General features: G+C 38.7%; 1 protein-coding gene across 3 annotated transcripts in view; it reads left to right on the forward strand.

Annotated features, from left to right (window-relative positions):
- Window positions 1-1,287: 1,287 nt before the first annotated feature.
- ATF6 (activating transcription factor 6) overlaps window positions 1,288-18,851 on the forward strand; it is a 220,362-nt gene continuing 202,798 nt past the window's right edge. Inside the window, exons 1-4 of one of the 3 annotated variants that reach the window (XM_027099237.1) lie at window positions 1,640-1,658; window positions 12,373-12,437; window positions 15,100-15,187; window positions 17,140-17,246. In XM_027099237.1, coding sequence (XP_026955038.1) covers window positions 15,139-15,187; window positions 17,140-17,246 — 156 coding nt within the window. In that variant the 5' untranslated portion in view covers window positions 1,640-1,658; window positions 12,373-12,437; window positions 15,100-15,138. Of the gene's footprint in view, window positions 1,415-1,639; window positions 1,659-12,372; window positions 12,438-15,099; window positions 15,188-17,139; window positions 17,247-18,851 lie in introns of those variants that run through there. The other 2 variants (XM_027099238.1, XM_027099240.1) reach the window with 2 other exon arrangements.

Below are 18,851 nucleotides of genomic sequence, written 5' to 3' on the forward strand. Positions count from 1 at the left end.
TTTGTATTGGGTTGTTTTTTTGATATTGAGCTGCGTGAGCTGCTTGTATATTTTGGAGATTGATCCTTTGTTAAAATTTGCTTCGTTTGCAAGTATTTTCTTCCATTCTGAGGGTTGTCTTTTCATCTTGTCTATGGTTTCCTTTGCTGTGCAAAAGCTTTTAAGTTTCATTATGTTCCATTTGTTTATTTTTGTTTTTATTTCCATTTCTCTAGGAGGTGGGTCAAAAAGGATCTTGCTGTGATTTATGTCATAGAGTGTTCTGCCTATGTTTTCCTCTAAGAGTTTGATAGTGTCTGGCCTTACATTTAGGTCTTTAATCCATTTTGAGTTTATTTTTGTGTATGGTGTAAGGGAGTTTTCTAATTTCATTCTTTTACATGTAGCTGTCCAGTTTTCCCAGCACCAGTTATTGAAGAGACTGTCTTTTCTCCATTGGGGATATGTGTTCTTAAGGTAGAGTATTTTAAATATTCAACTGCTGAAATGCTTTAAAAAGAAATTCCATTAAGTAGCATTCTTGAAACTGCTTCGTCAAACTTAGTTAAAATTTTCAGTTAGAGTTTGTGACGTAGATGGATTTTTCTAAACAAAACCGTTTCTTAAGTTTTAGTAATAAAAAGACTGGGAATTTACCTTATTGTAGGTCTTAGGGTAGGGTCGCTTGGACTTTCACTACTAGGTACTATGCTTTAGAAATGTATGTTTGAGGAGGTGAGTTTGATTTGGGGGAGTTTATCTTTTATATTTACGTTTTAAAATTTGTTTAAATAAACGTAGTCTTTCTAGAAGTACGATTCATAGTATTTTTGCTTATCTCAGGTACTGTGCCAGTGGAGAGGCAGCTCCAACGAATTTGGAAAAAATAGTTGTGTGTTTTCCTTCCACACACTTGTGTATACGGAGAACTTTTACATTGATAGTGAGTTTTTCGTAAAAATTAAACCAACTTTACTTTCTTAATCTCTAGTTTTGTTCTGATATATCTACACTGTGGTATTGAGAATGATACTCAGGGGACGAGCCAGTATGTTCAGAAAGGATTTTCTTCCCCATTTTTTATGTTATCAATATATCTTATTTAACCGAAGTAGTGATTACGTCTCTTTCTTTTTTCCCTAAAACAGCGGGACAGAAAATGCCGAAACCTCCAAAAGGGAAATATTTACTCAGAGATTTGCTTAAAATTAGCTTAGTCTCTGACGTCACTCGCGCAGAAGTAATTTGTCTTCATTCGGCCACCGTCGCGTCAGCGTTACGGGGTATTTTGTCCATCTGCCGCCACCGTCCCAGATATTAGTTGCCGAGTTCCAGGGCAGGCGAACGTGTGTTTCGGGGGAGCCGGCTGGCGTTGCCGGCACCATGGAGTCCCCTTTTAGTCCGGGACTCCCTCACCGGCCGGATGAAGAGTGGGGTGAGTGGGATATGAGACTGTACCAGGGGTGGCTCCAGGTTTCTTCCCCCTTACTTCTGCGCATTTGTGGTGACAGGTGTGGACGCACCCTGCCGAGGGAGCGAGGGCCACTCGTTGCTTCCGTTCGTGGTCCTAGTAGAGTCTAGCAGAACCTGTCGGTTTCTGCCCTGGGGACAGCGAGCGTAAAATGTTGCCTGATTGGAATTACTACCGTGTTTCACCGCTTCCTCTGGGAAAGTACCAGGTGATGATTTTGTGGGGTGAAAACGACGTCATTAGGAAGCTTAGGGCAGGACGGCTGTGACCATCAAAAAGGCTGCAAGCTATTTTCTCAGAGTGCGGGATGTGGGAGATGCTTGCCATGGAGTGTACGTGTACGTGTTTGGTTTGTGTGAGAGAATGTGAATCCTCATCTCGAAGCTTCCACTATTGATCGAGGCTGATGCCCATCTTGGCAGAGAAGCAAAGCACCCCAGCACCTGACCCCAGGTCCCTGATTACGTAGACCTAACGCTTATAAACGGATATAATCCTGATTGCTCTCCGAATACAACTCTGAATTTTCTTGTTATGGATATTTTGTTTGGTTTTGTGGTCAGGAAGAGTGGAATGGAATGTAGTGGAAATGAGAGTGGAGAAGCTTTATCATCTAAGTGTTTAGAAGAAACTTATATTCCTCCCTTGTTTGCCAGACATAGTACTAATACTCTTCTTGGGCTTCAGTATGAATTTGGGGTTGTATACGTCCCTGAATGTGTCCTGCGGTGAACCTACACCCTTCACTAGCTTTAAAATTTGGGGGAAACCCAGACTGACCTTCATTTTTTCCCCCTTGGACCATCGTTCTCAGTAGCAAGAGTGTAATCTCAATTCTCTTTGTTGAACTGAAGTCCTCATTTGATTTTCCAAGGGCAGAACTTCTCTTAAATTATATAGTGTTAGAGATTTATTTCAGTCCTTGGATAGGTTTTCTATGAGTTGTAGGAAAAACGTTAGACTATCTCTTCCAAATGTATTTTCCCAAGCCAAATGTAGTCGTAGTAATAGGAACAGTTGCCGTTAAGCACTTTATTTGTGTCAGGTGCCCTGCTTAGCTCTTACATCCCAAGCCAAGTGTAGTCGTAGTAATAGGAACAATTGCCGGTAAGCACTTTATTTGTGTCAGGTGCCCTGCTTAGCTCTTACATCCCAAGCCAAGTGTAGTCGTAGTAATAGGAACAATTGCCGGTAAGCACTTTATTTGTGTCAGGTGCCCTGCTTAGCTCTTACATGCATTATCTTATTTAATCCTCCCAACAGTCCAGTGAGGTATTGTTATTTTACAGATGAGGAAGCTGAGGCTGAGAGAGAACGAACGCTCAGAGTCTTATAGCTAGTGAGTGTCAGAAACAGGATCAGTACCAGGTTTGTCTACCTCCAAAGCCTGTGCACTTAGTCACTATTCTATATTGCTTTCCTAAGTTATTTCTACAGATTTGATTTTTACCAAGATCCCCCCAGTTATTAACAAATCTACTTCAGTATACTCGGTTGTTATGATCTGTTTTCTCAGCTAGTCAACTATTATATTTTCATGATGTTTCTTAAACTATAACTGTGAGGCACTTCCTGATAGCATTATTATGTCTTCTGATACCCAGGCTGCATTTTCCTGACTAATCTGACCAGTTGACTCCTAGTCTTAATGTTCTTTAACAGAGCATTCAGTTCTTTGTAGTAGGTTCACTGACTCAGCTCAGGTACCTTGCCCTGCCCCTCCCTGAACATGCCCATTTCCCATGGTTTTCCAAGCTTCTCTTTTCAAACTGTTAACAATCTTTTCTTAGTGGAACACTTTAATTCTGCTTCCTCAAGTGTTCAGTAAGCAGGATAGATTTTGCAGGCACTGGAGTGAAAGTTTACTGTTTGCTAACATTTCTCAGTAGAATATGGACTCTTTTTCTGGGAGTTGCCATTTTGGGTGTTCAAGTACTTCACTGATTTATTTGACTTTTTTTTTCTATATTAGAAGCTAGCTAGTTAAAATTTTTAAAATCAGATTATGTAATTAGTACTTGTGACTCTTAACAACTTTGTATAATTAAAAATGACTTACTCAGAACAGCCTATGATGGGATGTGCATCCCATGTGCATTTTCCCTTTATGTGGGGTGATGAAATTTTGAACAGGCCTATAAACATTTTCTGTAAAGGTCTAGATAGTAAATATTTTAGGCTTTTGTGGTCGTGTGGTCTCTGTTCTGACTCCTCAGCTCTACCAGTTGTAGTACAAAATCAGCCATGGACAATGTAAACTGAGCATGACTATGTTCCAAAACAACTTTATTTATGGATGCTGAAATTCTATTTCATGTAATTGTTTTTAATACTTAATAGAGTTTACTTTTAGTACAGTTTTAGATTTACAGAATAATTGAGGGGATAGTACAGAGTTCCCCTGCCCCCCAAGTTTCCCTTATTGGTAACATCTTGCATTACAGGAGTACATTTGTTACAATTGATGGGCCAGTATTGATACATTAGCATTAACTAAAGTCCATAGTTTATATTAAGATTCACTCTTGTTCATTCTGTGGGTTTTGACAAATGCATAATGTCATGTGTCTACCATTACAGTATCATATGGGATAGTTACACTGCCCTAAAAAATCCGCTGTGCCCCACCTGTTTGTCTCTGCCTCCCTCCTCCAAAGCCCCAACAACCACTGTTCTTTTCACTGTCACCTAGTTTTGCCCTTTTTAAAATTTCATATTGTTGGAATGATAGAGTACGTAGCATTTTTAATTTGGCTTCTTTCATTTAGCAAAATGCATTTAAGATCCCTCTATTTTTAATGGCCTGATAGCTCATTTCTTTTCAGCACTGAATAATATTCCATGGTATGGATGTACCACAGTGTCTTTTGGGCTCCCATAACAAAATACCTGGGAAGCTTAATCAACAGAAATGTATTTTCTGACAGTTCTGGAGGCTGGAAGTCCAAGCACAGGTGCCAGCATGGTCAGGTTCTGGTGAGACTTCTCTTCCTAGCTTATAGATGGCCACTTTTTTTTGCTGTGTCCTCATGAGGCAGAGGGGTGGAAAGGGAAGGAGGGAGGGAAGGAGGAAGAGGTGGGGGAGACAGAGAGGTAGGTAGGTAGGTAGACCTATCTCTTAGTCTTATAAGGCCACAGTTCTAGTAGATTAGGGCCCCACCCTTGTAACCTCATTTAACCTTGATTACCTCATAAAGACCACCCTACCTCTGGATGCAGTCATCTTGGGGGCTTCAATATATAAACTTTGGGGGGGACACAATTTGGTCCATAGCACACAGTTTGTTTATCCATTTACCTGTTGAAAAACGCCTTGGTTGCTTCTAGGGTCTCAAAACCAGTTAAAGACAGACTGAGGCCAGGAAAGAGGGCCAGGCGTGGGGGACAAGAGTGACAGGTTCCGTCTTATAAAGGGCTTACATGCAGTGAAGGGACAGCCACAAACTGTTCTCCAGTGATGGACACTGCACAGAGAATTAAAATTGGTTGCTTTCAAATGTTGGCAGTTATATATAAAGCTGCTATAAATATTCATGTGCAGTTTTTTTTTGGCTGCACTGTGAGGCTTGCAGGATCTCAGTTCCCCGACCAGGGATTGAACCCGGGCCATGGCAGTGAAAGCGCCAAATCCTAACCACTAGACCACCAGGGAACTCCATTGCAGCTTTTTATGTGGACGTGTTTTCATATAAATTGGGTAAATATCAAGGAGCATGAATGCTGGATCATACAGTAGGAGTATGTCCAGTTTTGTAAGAAACTTTCAACCTGTCTTCCAGAGTGGCTGTGCCATTTTGCATTCCCACCAGCAGTGAATGAACATTCCTGTTGCTCCAGTCCTGCCAACATTTGGTGTTGCCAGTGTTTCAGATTATAGCCATCCTGATAGGTGTGTAGTGGTATCTCATTATTGTAGTTTGTAGTTCCCTGATAACATGTGATGTGGAGCATCTTTTCATATGCTTTATCTATTTGTTTTTAAAGGAAAGGTCTTTAAAAAAATATTTGTTTATTTTATGTTTTGGCTGTGTTGGGTCTTAGTTGCGGCATGTGGGATATTCGTTGTGGCGTGCAGGCTTCTCTCTCTAGTTGTGGTGCTCAGGCTCTAGAGCATGTGGGCTCTCTAGTTGCGGCATGTGGGCTCTCTAGTTGTGGATCTCATGCTCAGTAGTTGCGGCACACAGGTTTAGTTGCCCTGCAGCATGTAAGATCTTAGTTCCCTGACCAGGGATCAAACCCATGCACCCTGCATTGGAAGGCGGATTCTTAACCACTGGACCACCAGGGAAGTCCCATATGCTTTATTTGTCATTTGTATATCTTTCCTTTCCTCTTTCCTTCCTACCTCCCTCACTCCCTCCCTTTCTTTTTCTTACAATTTGCAAAAGCCACTTTTTTTTTTGCCGCACATAAGATATATGTACCAAGATCAGAAGCTTCCATCTGCCACTGTGGTTTCTTTGATAAATTCAGTGTCTTCTGTGAAAGTTCTCTGTACCCTCCTGCGTTGACCAAAACCTGACTCCCCTGATAACACGGTTTTCCCTAAAGTCCTAGTGAATGGTAGCTCTTTTCATTCTCAAAACCTTTTCTCCATTAGGGCCTCTGAAAGTGGGTTAGTTATCTTCCTTGTTCTTCATTGCTACTTTTAGATCATTCTCCTTTCATCCTCCCTAAAAACATCCAGGCTTAAATTTCACATTGTCTCACATGCTGTCCTCTCCCTCTCCCTCTTATAGTCATCTGGTGATTTCTGGTTCACTCTCCCTCACTTTTTGAAAAAATTTAGTTCCTAGCTTATTGTCACTTTCTTTAACACTCCTTCCATCATGATTCTTGGCTGATTCCAGTATTCTCAGAGAAGATCCTTCAAATACCCTGATCTCTCGTTTCCTGGGTCTCCTCTCCACCTTCCACCCTGTCTCAGGCATTTTCTTCCCCAATCATAAACCTAAACCTTGTCAGTACTAGTAACATAATCTCAGTTTCCAACATCCCACTCTGACCATCACCTTCTGTCTTACCAGCTCACTCTCTTTAGTACTCCAATTCCAGTGGTACCTTCAACACTGCTGAGATTCTGCCATCTTTTCACTGTCCCTCGTCCCCTTTATGTTATCACTTTCCCCTTATCCAGTTTAAATTCCATGGACAATCTCTGTAATCATTCCCTCACACCCTCAATATCCTTGTCTCTCTCTTGTTTTGTAGTTCTCTCTTTGATCAACTGCAACCTTGGCTAAATACAACTTTGTCTACTCCATGAATGCACTCAAGTAGCTGAAAGTGGCTAAAAAAGAAAATTCAACCATGCTGATTGGTCTCACTTTAAATTTATGATACTAACCTGAAATAGACCATTAAGTATTACCTGGCTGATCATATTTCCTTGGTCCTCTCTCTCTGATGATCGTTTTTATAAAGGTTCTTCTCTCCTCAAACCTCCAGCACCTCCTCCTGCATTCTTTGAATCAGAAGAGAACTGCTGCAATCTCCTACTACCTCATCTACGCATGTACCAGTATATTTGCCTTCTCTTTGTTGGTGGGAATGCTAGAACCGATCACTTCTATATGTGCTTTAGACCCCTCCTTCTTTGTTTTATTTTTTTAAAATTTATTTATTTATTTTTGGCTGTGTTGGGTCTTCGTTGCTACTCACGGGCTTTCTGTAGTTGCAGTGAGTGGGGCCTACTCTTCGTTGTGTTGCGTGGGCTCCAGGTGCGTGGGCTTCAGTAGTTGTGGCTCATGGGCTCTAGAGCACAGGCTCAGTAGTTGTGGCACACGGGCTAAGTTGCTCCATGGCATGTGGGATCTTCCCAGGTCAGGGCTCGAACCCATGTCCTCTGCATTGGCAGGTGGATTCTTAACCACTGCACAACCAGGGAAGTCCCTAGACACCCCGCCCCCACCCCTTTATTCAAGAATATTGCTCAAGCTATTCTTCCTTCTGTTTCCTGAATCTTCATTTCCATCCCTACATGTAGTTGCTTCTCCTGTCTAGAGTGAAAAAGAAAGAAAAACCCCCAAACCCTCTTTAGATGTTACTTCCCTTTTAGCTTCAACTACATTTCTCTTTTTTATTTTACAGCAGAATTCTTTTTTAAAAAACGTCCATGTTCACTGACTCCACTTTCTCTTTTCTCACTGTCTCTTGAACACAATGCAGTCAGGCTCCACCACTCCACCAAAGCTGCTCTTTCTAAGGTCACCACTGTTTTCCAGTGGCCATTTCTCATCTTATAAGAAGTAAAAGAATAAATAAATGGTCAAAGCAGCAGTCAGGTGGGAAAGCTTGCTGAGCAAACAAAAACTAATAGCTACCATAGTTTACTACTGTTAGGAGAAATCTATATAGTAGGTAGTGTGGGGTTGGTGAAAAAGATATAGAAGTAGGTAGTAAATTTTAGAGATACTTCATAGGTAACCACTGCCACCAATGTCACCACTTCCTCATGGATCTTTCTAAGATATTCTGTAGTATACAAATGTATGTACCAACCCACGCTCAGTTTTTTTAAGTATTCACAAACCACAGAAAAGTTAAAAAAGATCAGTACAGTGATAACCTGTATTTCCCTTATCTAGACTTACCATTAACATCCTGCCATACTCACTCTTTCTGTCAGTATTACCCACACTTCTCTCTTCTCTCATTATCTGAAAGCAGGCTGCAAATAATATGAAACTCCTAAACACTTCACTGTGTATCTCCTAAGAACAAGGAAATATGTATTTTTAAAAAGCATGAATTCATGCTAATACCCACAGTTCAAAGCCAGTACCACAGAGTTCTTTCTCACCTTCTTGCATTATATACTTTTATTTCTCTTTTCCTACTGTGTAAATCCTGATTCCCAATAACATCCTATGTTTTTATGGGCTCACTTTAGCTGCTCTATTGAAAATATACTGAAAGAGGGTCAAGGGCAGAAGCAGAGAGACCATTTGGAGGCTACTGCATCAATCCAAGTGATTTATGATGAGAGCAGTGGAGATAATGGAAGTGGTTGACTGTGGATATATAAACATACACATATGCATACGTATATACCCATGTGTATATATATATATATATTTCTTTAAATAAATTTATTTTATTAATTTTATTTTTGGCAGTGTTCGGTCTCTTCTGCGCACAGGCTTTTCTCTAGTTGTGGTGAGCGTGGGCTTCTTATTGCGGTGGCTTCTCTTGTTGCGAAGCACAGGCTCTAGGCGCACGGGCTTCAGTAGTTGTGGCACATGGGTTCAGTAGTTGTGGCTTGTGGGCTCTAGAGCGCAGCCTCAGTAGTTGTGGCGCACGGGCTTAGTTGCTTCGCGGCATGTGAGATCTTCCCGGACCAGGGCTGGAACCCGTGTCCTCTGCATTGGCAGGCAGATTCTTAACCGCTGCACCACCAGGGAAGCTCCCCATGTGTATTTTTTATTCAAAATTTAAGTTTTGGAATAGTTTCAAACCTACAGAAAAGTTATAAGAACTGTGCAAAGAACTGTTGCATGCCTGTCAGACAGATTCCCTGATTGTTAAATTTTACTGTATTTGCCCCATTTCTCCTTCTTTAGAGAGAGAAAAAGAGAGGGAAATGTGTTGTTAACTCATTACCCTTAAATACTGCAATGTGTATCCCCTCCTCTCCCAAACAAGGTTACTGTCCTATATCACTGTCATACACTCCTTCCAGTCAGGAAATGAACACTGATACAGCGTTACTATCCAATTCACAGATACCATTCATATTTTGCTATATGTCTTAATAATGGCTCTTTTTCCTTTCTAGTCTGGGACCCTACCTGCAAACACACATTACTTTTACTTTTCATGTCTCCTTAGAGTTTTTCAACCTGGGATGGTTGCTTAGTCTTTTCCTGTTTCTTGTATTCTTGACAGTCTTAAAGAGTACAGGTCTTTTGTTCTGTAAGATTACTCTAAACCTAAGTCTATATACTGTTGCCTCATGACCAGAATCAGGCCATGAGTCCGTGACAGGAATGCTAGAGGAATGATAGAGGCACACTATGTTGACCTGTTCCAAGGTGATGTTCACCTTGATCAGATTGTCAAGTTAGTATCTGCTGGATTTCTCCACTGTAAAGTCACTATTTCCCCTTTTACATTTGATTCGTATTGGGCTGGCCAAAAAGTTCCTTTGGGTTTTTTTTGTAACATCTTATGGAAAAACCTGAACAAACTTTTTGGCTAACCCAGTATTTTGGGGGAGATAATCTGAATGCCACCAATGTCCTATTCCTTACTAAACCTTCACTCACCAGCCCTGGCCTCCATTGATAACTCCAGCTTATATCAAGTACCACTCTAATGCCAAATGGTGATTCTCTCTTAACATTCTGTGTACATTTATTAATTGACATTATACTGTAAGAAAAAGCTTTCTCTGTTTCTTTGTTTATTTCATTATGAGCTCACTAATTCCTATTTGATTCAATGGGTTGTAATCTGGCTTTATTTTGATGCTCAGATTTTCTGAGAATTGACCCGTAAGAGTCCATTCATATCAGCTCCTTTGTTCTTTTGACATGTTTCCGTCATTCTCTGAGGATTTCCTTATTTTCTGGCACAAGATTTTCCGAAGCCTATTTTGCACTTTCTCTGCCTAAGCCCTGGAATCAGCTCTTTCTCTAAGGAGCCCTTTAGTGGACTTCCGTTTAGTAGAGGATGGTATTCAGTATCCAAGGTCTGGAAACATACGATTTTTCAGTGCTGGTGGGATGTCTTCGTTTCTAGGACCTGTTAGCAGACAGAACTAGGACATACATGTATGTATATGTGTACACACATATACAAACATCTATAATTCTGTGTATGAATATTTTAAGAAAATGTGTTCGTATTAATACTTCTAATTCCAGTGCAACATCTTAGGGTTCTTTTATTCTCTTCCCTTTTCACGTTTCTAAATCCCTCAGAAAGTGAGAAACCTAGCTCTAATATATTTTATCATTTGCTCCATCAATTAACACATCTGTTTGCTACTATCACTCTCCTAACCACTCAGGCTGCTTCTTACATCTGCCACTCCGTTCCTCCTCCCACTGCTCCATTTTTTTGGCATCTGAGGCATGCTGCCACCTCCACAAGGCACCTCCCCTCCTATATCATCCTATTTCCTTGGGTACCAGGCACATTGCCACAGAGGATGACACACACAACCCCACCACCCTCCTTGCTCTGCTGACATCTCTGTTGGGAAGAGTAGGGAAGGGAAGGAAGAATGGAAAGGAAAGGTAAGATGCCACATTACCAATACATACTTTGAAGACAGAGCTGACAGGATTTACTGGTAGATTGAATACAGAGAGTGAGGAAGTAAGCAATGACTCCTAAGGTTTTTGACCTGAGCTCCTGGGATAATTGAATTGTCATTAACTGAGATGAGGACGAACCAGTAGGAGGTTTGGTGAGGGATGATTTGAAGCTCACTTTTGGATGTGTTAAGATTGAGATGCCTTTTAGATATCCAAGAGGAGAGGTAGAGTACTCACTGTGTACATGCGTCTTGAGGTATGGACTGGAGATGTATATTTAGGAATCCTTGGCGTATAGATGCTATTTAAAGCCATGAGCTCAGCTGAGATCACAAAGGGAGTAGAATAGATAGAAAAGTTTGCACTAAGCCCAGGGACAATTTCATGTTAAGAAGATGAAGAATAACCGGTAAGGTAGGGCCAACCAGTAGGGTAGGAGGAAAACCAGGTGAGTATGGTAATTTGGAAGCCAAGTGAAGAAAATGCTTCATTAATATGAAAAGATCAACTGTTTCAAATGCTATTGAGAGTAAGATGAGGACCATGAATTTACCATTGAATTTAGCAGAGGAGAAATCATTGGTGACATAATACCTGATGTGTATGCGTGTGTATGTGTTGGTGGGGGAAGCTTGATTTGAATAGGTTCAAGAAGGAAAGGGAGGAGAGAAATGAGAGGCAGCAGATAAAGAACTCTTTCAAGTTTTCGCCTGTGTGTAAGGTACATAGCCACAGTCATCTACTTATATGGGTTTTTTGTTTTGTTTTGCTCTGCAGCTGAGTTTAAGGTAGTCCTTTTCTGAGAGTTATATGAATAACCTTTCATTATCACTACACACAAAAAATGTGCTATGTACTATTTTGTTTTAGGCTGGTGAAATGTTTCTACCGTTGGCCAAGTCGGTGAGAGACTTGCAGTGTAGTTCTTATATATGTGAAGTAGGGAAATCACCAGAGCAAATTTCAGTGGCATGTTAGTAGGGAGTACAAAGGCAGACTTAGATTGGGAAACTCTTCAAAGTGCTTGAAGTTCTGAAATGTTAAAGAAAATAGACACATTACAGATTATACAGTAATCAGTCTTCTTTGGCCTTATCAGCACCTTGACCTGTGTTCATATATTTCTCAGTTTATAAGGAAATCTTATTAGGAAATTGGAACATAGTTAGATTTGTTGAAATAAATGAAATGGTTTAGATGAGTGAATTCCTTATTGTTTGGATAGAAAATAGAGGTTGTACCCCTAACTTAAGGCAAGGATGGCAAATACCTGGTACATGTGTTGCCATATTCCTGTCCTGTCATCACCGCTGATCAACCATGTCACTTTTTTTTGTGCTGAACCCAGATGAAGCCTCAGAATTTGTGTTAGTAATGTTCCAGAAAGTCACTATCAATTAGTCCAACATGACAGGACATAAAACCTGTTTTTTAATCCCTGGTATAATGATTTAGTTCACAAGATAAAAATTATGTGGAAAACAATACATATGTTAGAAACCAGCTTTGAATTGGTTGTCATTCACACTCCTAGAGTTTATCAGTAATATTAATGGCTAATGAGAAACCCTAATAGAGCTGGCATAAGGATACAGCACTTATTCTTTTGTCAAAACATTGAATTAACAGTAAATATCTATTCTTTTCTTTTGTCCAAAGATTCTGCCCTCTTTGCTGAACTTGGCTATGATGACCTGCAATTGGATGCGGCAAATGAAACTTATGTAAGTATTTATTAGAGGAGAAATGCTGAATAATGTGATATTTAATCTTTAATTATTGCAAGAAGATTTCAGGATAACACGTTTAGGCTAGTTATTTAAGTTTAAATAACTTTCAAGATTAAGTATGAAAGTTAGTAGCCATTTTGTAGTCAGTGAATGTAGGATTGTAGAAATTGCATTGGTCTTGGTATGAGAAGACTTGTATTCTAAGTCTACCTTTGGCCCCAGGGTTTTTTTTTGGTTTTTACAGATATTTTGCTGCATAAGGTAAACAGTGTGATGTTAAGGAGTATGTGTGTCATGGATCTAGTTAAGAGAACTTACCAACTTCCTTTTTTAAAGTTATGTATACTTAGTGTTGAAAGCTCTGAAACTTAGAAATGTCCTTATTTTTTGCCTTTGGGTGGTTAGAAGTATGCGTAAAAGCTATTATTACAGCACTTTAAGTTCTCAAAAATATTTTAGATTTTTTTTTCTTTTCTGGATTAGTATATGTGAAGCTGTTTGGCCTGAACTCTTACTTTGTCTTATTCTTTAATGGATGAGGTGCTTTTTGACTTGGGAAGTAGTTCAAGTGAACAGAGTGATTTTATATGCATATCAATCAGGTTGAATATTTATCACTTATTTTTTAAGCCCTTATTAAAAATAAAGCTTGCTTAGTGAGTTTAAGACAAAGAAAAAGTTTAAAAAATATCATGTGTTTCACTCCCTTCTATTGATTCATGGTAAAACAACTGCTAAATTATTCTTGTTTTACCATGAATCAATAGAAGGGAGTGAAACACATGATATTTTTTAAAATCAATGCATGAGGTTTTAGTGGTTTCATTTACTCTGTGAGATGCTTTACAGTGTTGTCTGTTGATTAAATTGGCTTTTAATATTGGCTGGTTGCTTAAGCAACTGGTATTTTTTCATAACCTCCAGAGCCTAACATCGTCAAGAAACAATATAGTAAATTTGAAAGATTCAGGGAAATATGATCCTGATTTTATAACTAACATTCTGTCACTCAATCTTTCAGTTCCTTAGTTTTTCTGATATAAAATAAGAGATTGGATTAAATGGTTTCAGACAGCCCATTCTAGCTTTAAAACTGTCATTCTTCTTTCACATGGCTGTGCAAGTTTCTCTTGAGAAGTCATTGAAGAACTAGAGTATATAAGTACCAGTATGTTTTGCTTTACATAAAATGGGTCTGTGAAATTTCCAACCAGATAAAATTCTTATGCTGTAAAATGTATTTGACTTTTTTGTCTGAAGATTGAGTATGAATCATCCTCGAAGTAGGTCATGCCACTGTTGAACATGTTAAAAAGTATTGCGAGCACTCAGGCAAATATCCTTCCTCAGTTTACTTAGATTAAGAAAGTTTGAAGATTTTTCGTTGCTGAAAGTGTGGGGCTGCTTAATTTTTTGATAGCTAGATTCCAATATGAGAAAAAAGCAAAGGAGATTGATTTAAAAGGTGGTTCTTTCATAATTTAAGTAGTTTTTTCTTTTTTTTTATGTGAACTTTCACACATTCTCTTTATATAATTTGCAATAATATTTACTTAGTTTAGGGCAGTATAAGAAAAGTTTCCCTTCTCTCCTTCTGTTACATTCTCAATAAAAATAAACCACAGAATAGACATTTGAAATGATAATATTCTAGAAATTATTACCAAATTGTTGTTATTGATAACTAGATTAACCTTTACTTTTTTCCTGAGGCTTGCTTTCTTGCTGTTTTATTATCTGTCACATTAAGTTAATATTGATTACTTTTTAACTTTGTTGTACTGTTTATATATTAAGTTTACTTCTGTTCTTATCTCTGTAACCTTAAACATTTAAAATAGTTGTGGTACTGTCTTAATCTTAAGCTCATATGAGGGCTCTGAAATCATGTGGCAGTTCTTCATTAATATATATGGTATAAGATGGTCATCCAGATGACCCAGAATATGATTATATTTAAATTTAAAAATTGTCATCTGAATGAAAAGAAACTAAGAGCCCCTTTAAGAAGTTTACTGACCCCTGTTTGAGAAACTTAGTTTTATCTTCTAGGATTAAAAAAAAAATTAGAAATTTTATTTTAGAAATTTGAAAAGTACAGAACAGTAAAAAAAATATAAAATTACCCATCCTCCTATGGATCTCTTCCTTCTCCCATAAGCATTTTAGTAATTGGTATATTTGAAGTTTCAGTTACAGTCTCTTTATGATTCCTGCATGTCTTTTGGATACATCTATATTCTTTCCCTTGTACATAGAGATGATATTGTAAATAGGCATTTGCTGTGACTTCTTTTCCTTAATGGCAATGGGAAAACTTATTTTGCTGGATCTCCTTTATGACAAAACACATATTTTGTGACTGTTGTAAAGGTCCATTTCCACTGAAAAGAATGAGACCAACTGAATCTTTCAGATAGATGTTGACTTCAATACCTCCTTCCTAGCTGTTACTACTGTGCTTAAAATAACTAAATTGGTTTATCTCTAAGCTATCCAAGATGTATTTTCAAGATGAACTGATTAACTTAGAAAGTTATTTTTACTAAGTTGGGTAATCACAATTATATTATTTATGGCAAATTGCATCTGTTAGTTTGATTTCTGGATGTATATATTTTAATCTTGTAATCTTTTGCTGATTTGAAACCTACAGGAAAATAATTTTGATAATCTTGATTTTGATTTTGATTTGATGCCTTGGGAGACAGGCATTTGGGACATCAACGATCAATTCTGTACAGGTAATGCTGTATTTCATTGATAAAAAATTTAAATGGGTCCATATTATTTTGTAGTTTGGTAATAGTCAAAATTAGGTGGGGTTACTGGGCCACTTTTGTAGGCCAAAAATTTCCAGGGACTACATTCTATTTTGGTGTAGCAAGGCATACGTAAATTTCTTGCCAAAATAGATATAAAGAATTTCATAGTTGTGTGTTAGTCACATAATGAATAAAAAATTTATTATTCAGAAATATTGATTTTGAATTATATGTAATATTCTCTAAGAGATTAACCTATCTGAGAATTAGACAGAATTTAGGGAATCAAAGGGAAGAAGCTTGGGATTAGTAGAACCTAGGAACTTAGTGTAGGGGTCCCGTGTATACACATCTGAGGAGGAGGCCCTACCTGGCTAATGCTAGTATCTTTAAGGGGCCCAATGAGGTGGGTTTTAGGTGTGCTGAAAAAAGCTGGAACCTGGAGCAAACTGTCCCTTCTGGGATGAAGCTGATGGGAGGATGAAGAAATCCCTTCTTCCCTCTACCTTTTAGTATCCTTCTAGTATCCCCTATGGACAGGACCTAAAAGGAAGCCAGCTGAGACATGTATTAATAATTTGCATCACAGACTATAGAAGGTAGACTTAGAGCTGAGAGACAATGTGTAAATAACCAGCACATTTCCCCATCTAAATTGCAGTCCTCCCCACTGCTGCATTTCCTTTTCCCTTTCATTTTATGTATTTGTATATCTTGCTCAATTCCTGTCTTCCCTCACAGAATAAGAGCTACACGAGGCCAGTGTTCTGGTTCCTACCATTGTGTAACAAACTACTCTAAAACTTAGCGGCTTAAAACAATAACCATTTTATTAGGCTCCCAGAATCTGTGGGTTAGGCATTTGGACAGGATGCACCAGGAATTGCTTGTCTCTGCTCCATGGTGTCCAGACCTCATCTGGGAAGATTTGAAGGCTGAGGTAGCTTGACACTGGGGGCTAGAGTTACCTTAAGTTTTCTTCACTCACACGTCTGATGCCTGGTCTGGAATGACTTGAAGACTAGGACTGCCAACTTGAGTGCTTACACGTCGCCTTTCTATATGGCCTGGCTTCCTCACAGCCTGGTGGTCTCGTGGTAGTCAGACTTCAAAGGCTCAAATGTGAGTGTTTCAACACACAAAATAGAAGCTGCATTGCCTAATGTAACACAGCCTTGGGATTCACCTAGCATTACTTCCATACTCTGTCAATTGAAGAAGTCATAAGCCCACCTAGATTCAAACAGAGGAGGAAATAGTGGCTACTTCTTGATGGGGAAGTGGCAAAATCACATTATAGATCATGAGATATGGTAGATATTTTGCACCTAACTTTGGAGAACACAGTCTGCCACAGAGATTCTTCTCTTCCCCATTCCTACCGTGTTATAAATTTGACACCTAGGAACACCTAGGCTGTAGTTACTCAGCACATTTTTAAAAATACATAGTTCAAAAGATAGGAACATTTTTGTGTTTTAATTGTATTGTCAAAAATGCTTTCCACAATAATTCTTTCCTGTTTCTTATGTTTTAAAATTATTTTGGGGGGAGGCTATAATTTTGCATATTGCATAATATTCAAAAGGTACAAAAAGTCTGTAGAGTAGAAAAGTGTCTCTTTTGGCTCTTGTCCCTCAGCCACCAAGTTCTGCTTGATAACCACTGTTATCAATTTCTTATGTTCCTCCTTCAAGAGAGTTAATGCAGATGCTAGTAGTACAGTAGTATACACATGTATAATTTATTACACAAATGGAAGCATACTAGGTTTACTATTTTCTGCTCTTGAATTTTCACTTGATGATATATTTTGGTGACCTTAGCTTCTATATCATTGAATTTTAAAAGCAGATTTTACCTTCTTTCTTATTCATTTCATTCTGAGTTTATATTGTTCAGTGGGAAAATTGTTGCCCCTTGTTTTTCAGTTAAAGATATTAAGGCAGAACCTCAGCCACTTTCTCCAGCCTCCTCAAGTTGTTCAGTCTCATCTCCTCAGTCAGTGGACTCTTATTCTTCAACTCAGCATGTTCCTGTAAGTAACCAGTCTTTTACAGTGCTTTTGGTTACAGTGGAATCTGGAAAATATGTATGTGTGGGAGGCAGTTAACATTTATTAAGTGCTAATATAAGTCCTGTTATCTCATTTAATCCTGAGGAAGCTGAACCTTGAGGAATGGCCTTGAGGGAGCTAGAAAGCTGTTAGTCTCTTTGGTTTTGCCCTCCTTCCCTTATGTTCTTGTCTTCATAATTTCATTGTTTCATTGCACCTTACCAGTACCCAATATTTTTTTTGTTTATTGACTTATTGTCTTTTCTCCCTGCTACCCTCTTTACTCCCCGTTAGAATATACATTCTTTGAGGACATGGAAGACTGTAAGATGGTCTGTTTCTGTAACTCCTTAGCCATGTAACCTAGAATGGTCTCCTTAGTTCAGGAAAGCCTAGTACTACCTTTTGAATGCGCTAATAAGGTTTTTTACAAAAGCACCTTAACAATGCTTCTGCTCTTCATCTAGACAAAAGCTCTGAGGCCAGGAAAACGAAGTACCAAAGGGCTTAGGTATTTTTTGGAATGGGGAAAGGAAAAAATATAAGAAGAAAAATTCAAATTACTGTTTCAGTGAATTATATCTGCTGGAAATTGAGGTATCTTCATAATTTGCGTATAGTCAGTTACTAAATCCTGATGATTCTATCCACTTAGTATCTCGAAGATTCATCTTCTCCACACACACCAGGCCATCGTCACCTCATCTGGATTAAGGCAATAGAATTTTGACTGGTCTCTCTGCCTCCTAACTCCCCAAACCTTTCTTAGCAGAGGAATCTTCAAAGAGAAATTTTTCAAAATCACAAATTTGATTGTGCCAGTTTTTTGCTTAAAACCTTCCCAACTCTTACAAGGACAAAATTTAAATTGCCAGTGTACTAGGCCCTCCATGTTCTGGCTCCTGTTTACCTTTCCAGTCTTGTTTCTCACTATCCTTCCTGTTCCTACCTTCACACTCCCCTTGGGTTTAACCCTGAGAGCTCCTGTGTGCTCCAGTCATTCAACAACTGTGCCAGGAACTGTGCCAAACACCGTCCGTGGACAAGAGCAGCGAGATCTCTGCTCTTACCATTTTAGGTTTTTGTACATGCTCTTCCTTCTGCCTGAAATAGCCTCATTTTCTTTCTTCTTTGAAAACTCCTATTCATCCTTAAGTCCCAGTTCAAAAATTACTTTCTCTATGAAGCTTTTCTCTGATTGCCTCTCTTGGCAGTTCTCTGTGGTCCCACAGTTTCTCCAATGATTTAATTTTAAAAACTTAATTTACTTTTGAAGTCAAAAGTATTAATATATAACAAGGTATATTCACAGAAGCCTGATTTCTGTCCTATTCTTTCCTTTCCATCCTTTCTTACACAAAAGGTAGCATACTACATACCCTGCTCTGCACCTTGCTTATTTAACTTAGAGGTAACTCCAATTTCAGGATATAGAATCTTTCTCATTCCCTTTTATGGCTGCATAGTGTTCCACTGTGTGACTATATTATACTTTATTCAGTGATTTCCTTATTGATGAACATTCGTGTTGTTTTTGGTCTTTTCTGGACTCAAACAATGCTGTAATAAATAACTATGTACATAAGT

The sequence above is a fragment of the Aethalodelphis obliquidens genome, unplaced genomic scaffold, assembly GCF_003676395.1.
Source record: "Aethalodelphis obliquidens isolate GAN/ISIS:26980383/991018 unplaced genomic scaffold, ASM367639v1 scaffold130, whole genome shotgun sequence".
In the NCBI taxonomy this organism is placed as follows: domain Eukaryota; kingdom Metazoa; phylum Chordata; class Mammalia; order Artiodactyla; family Delphinidae; genus Aethalodelphis; species Aethalodelphis obliquidens.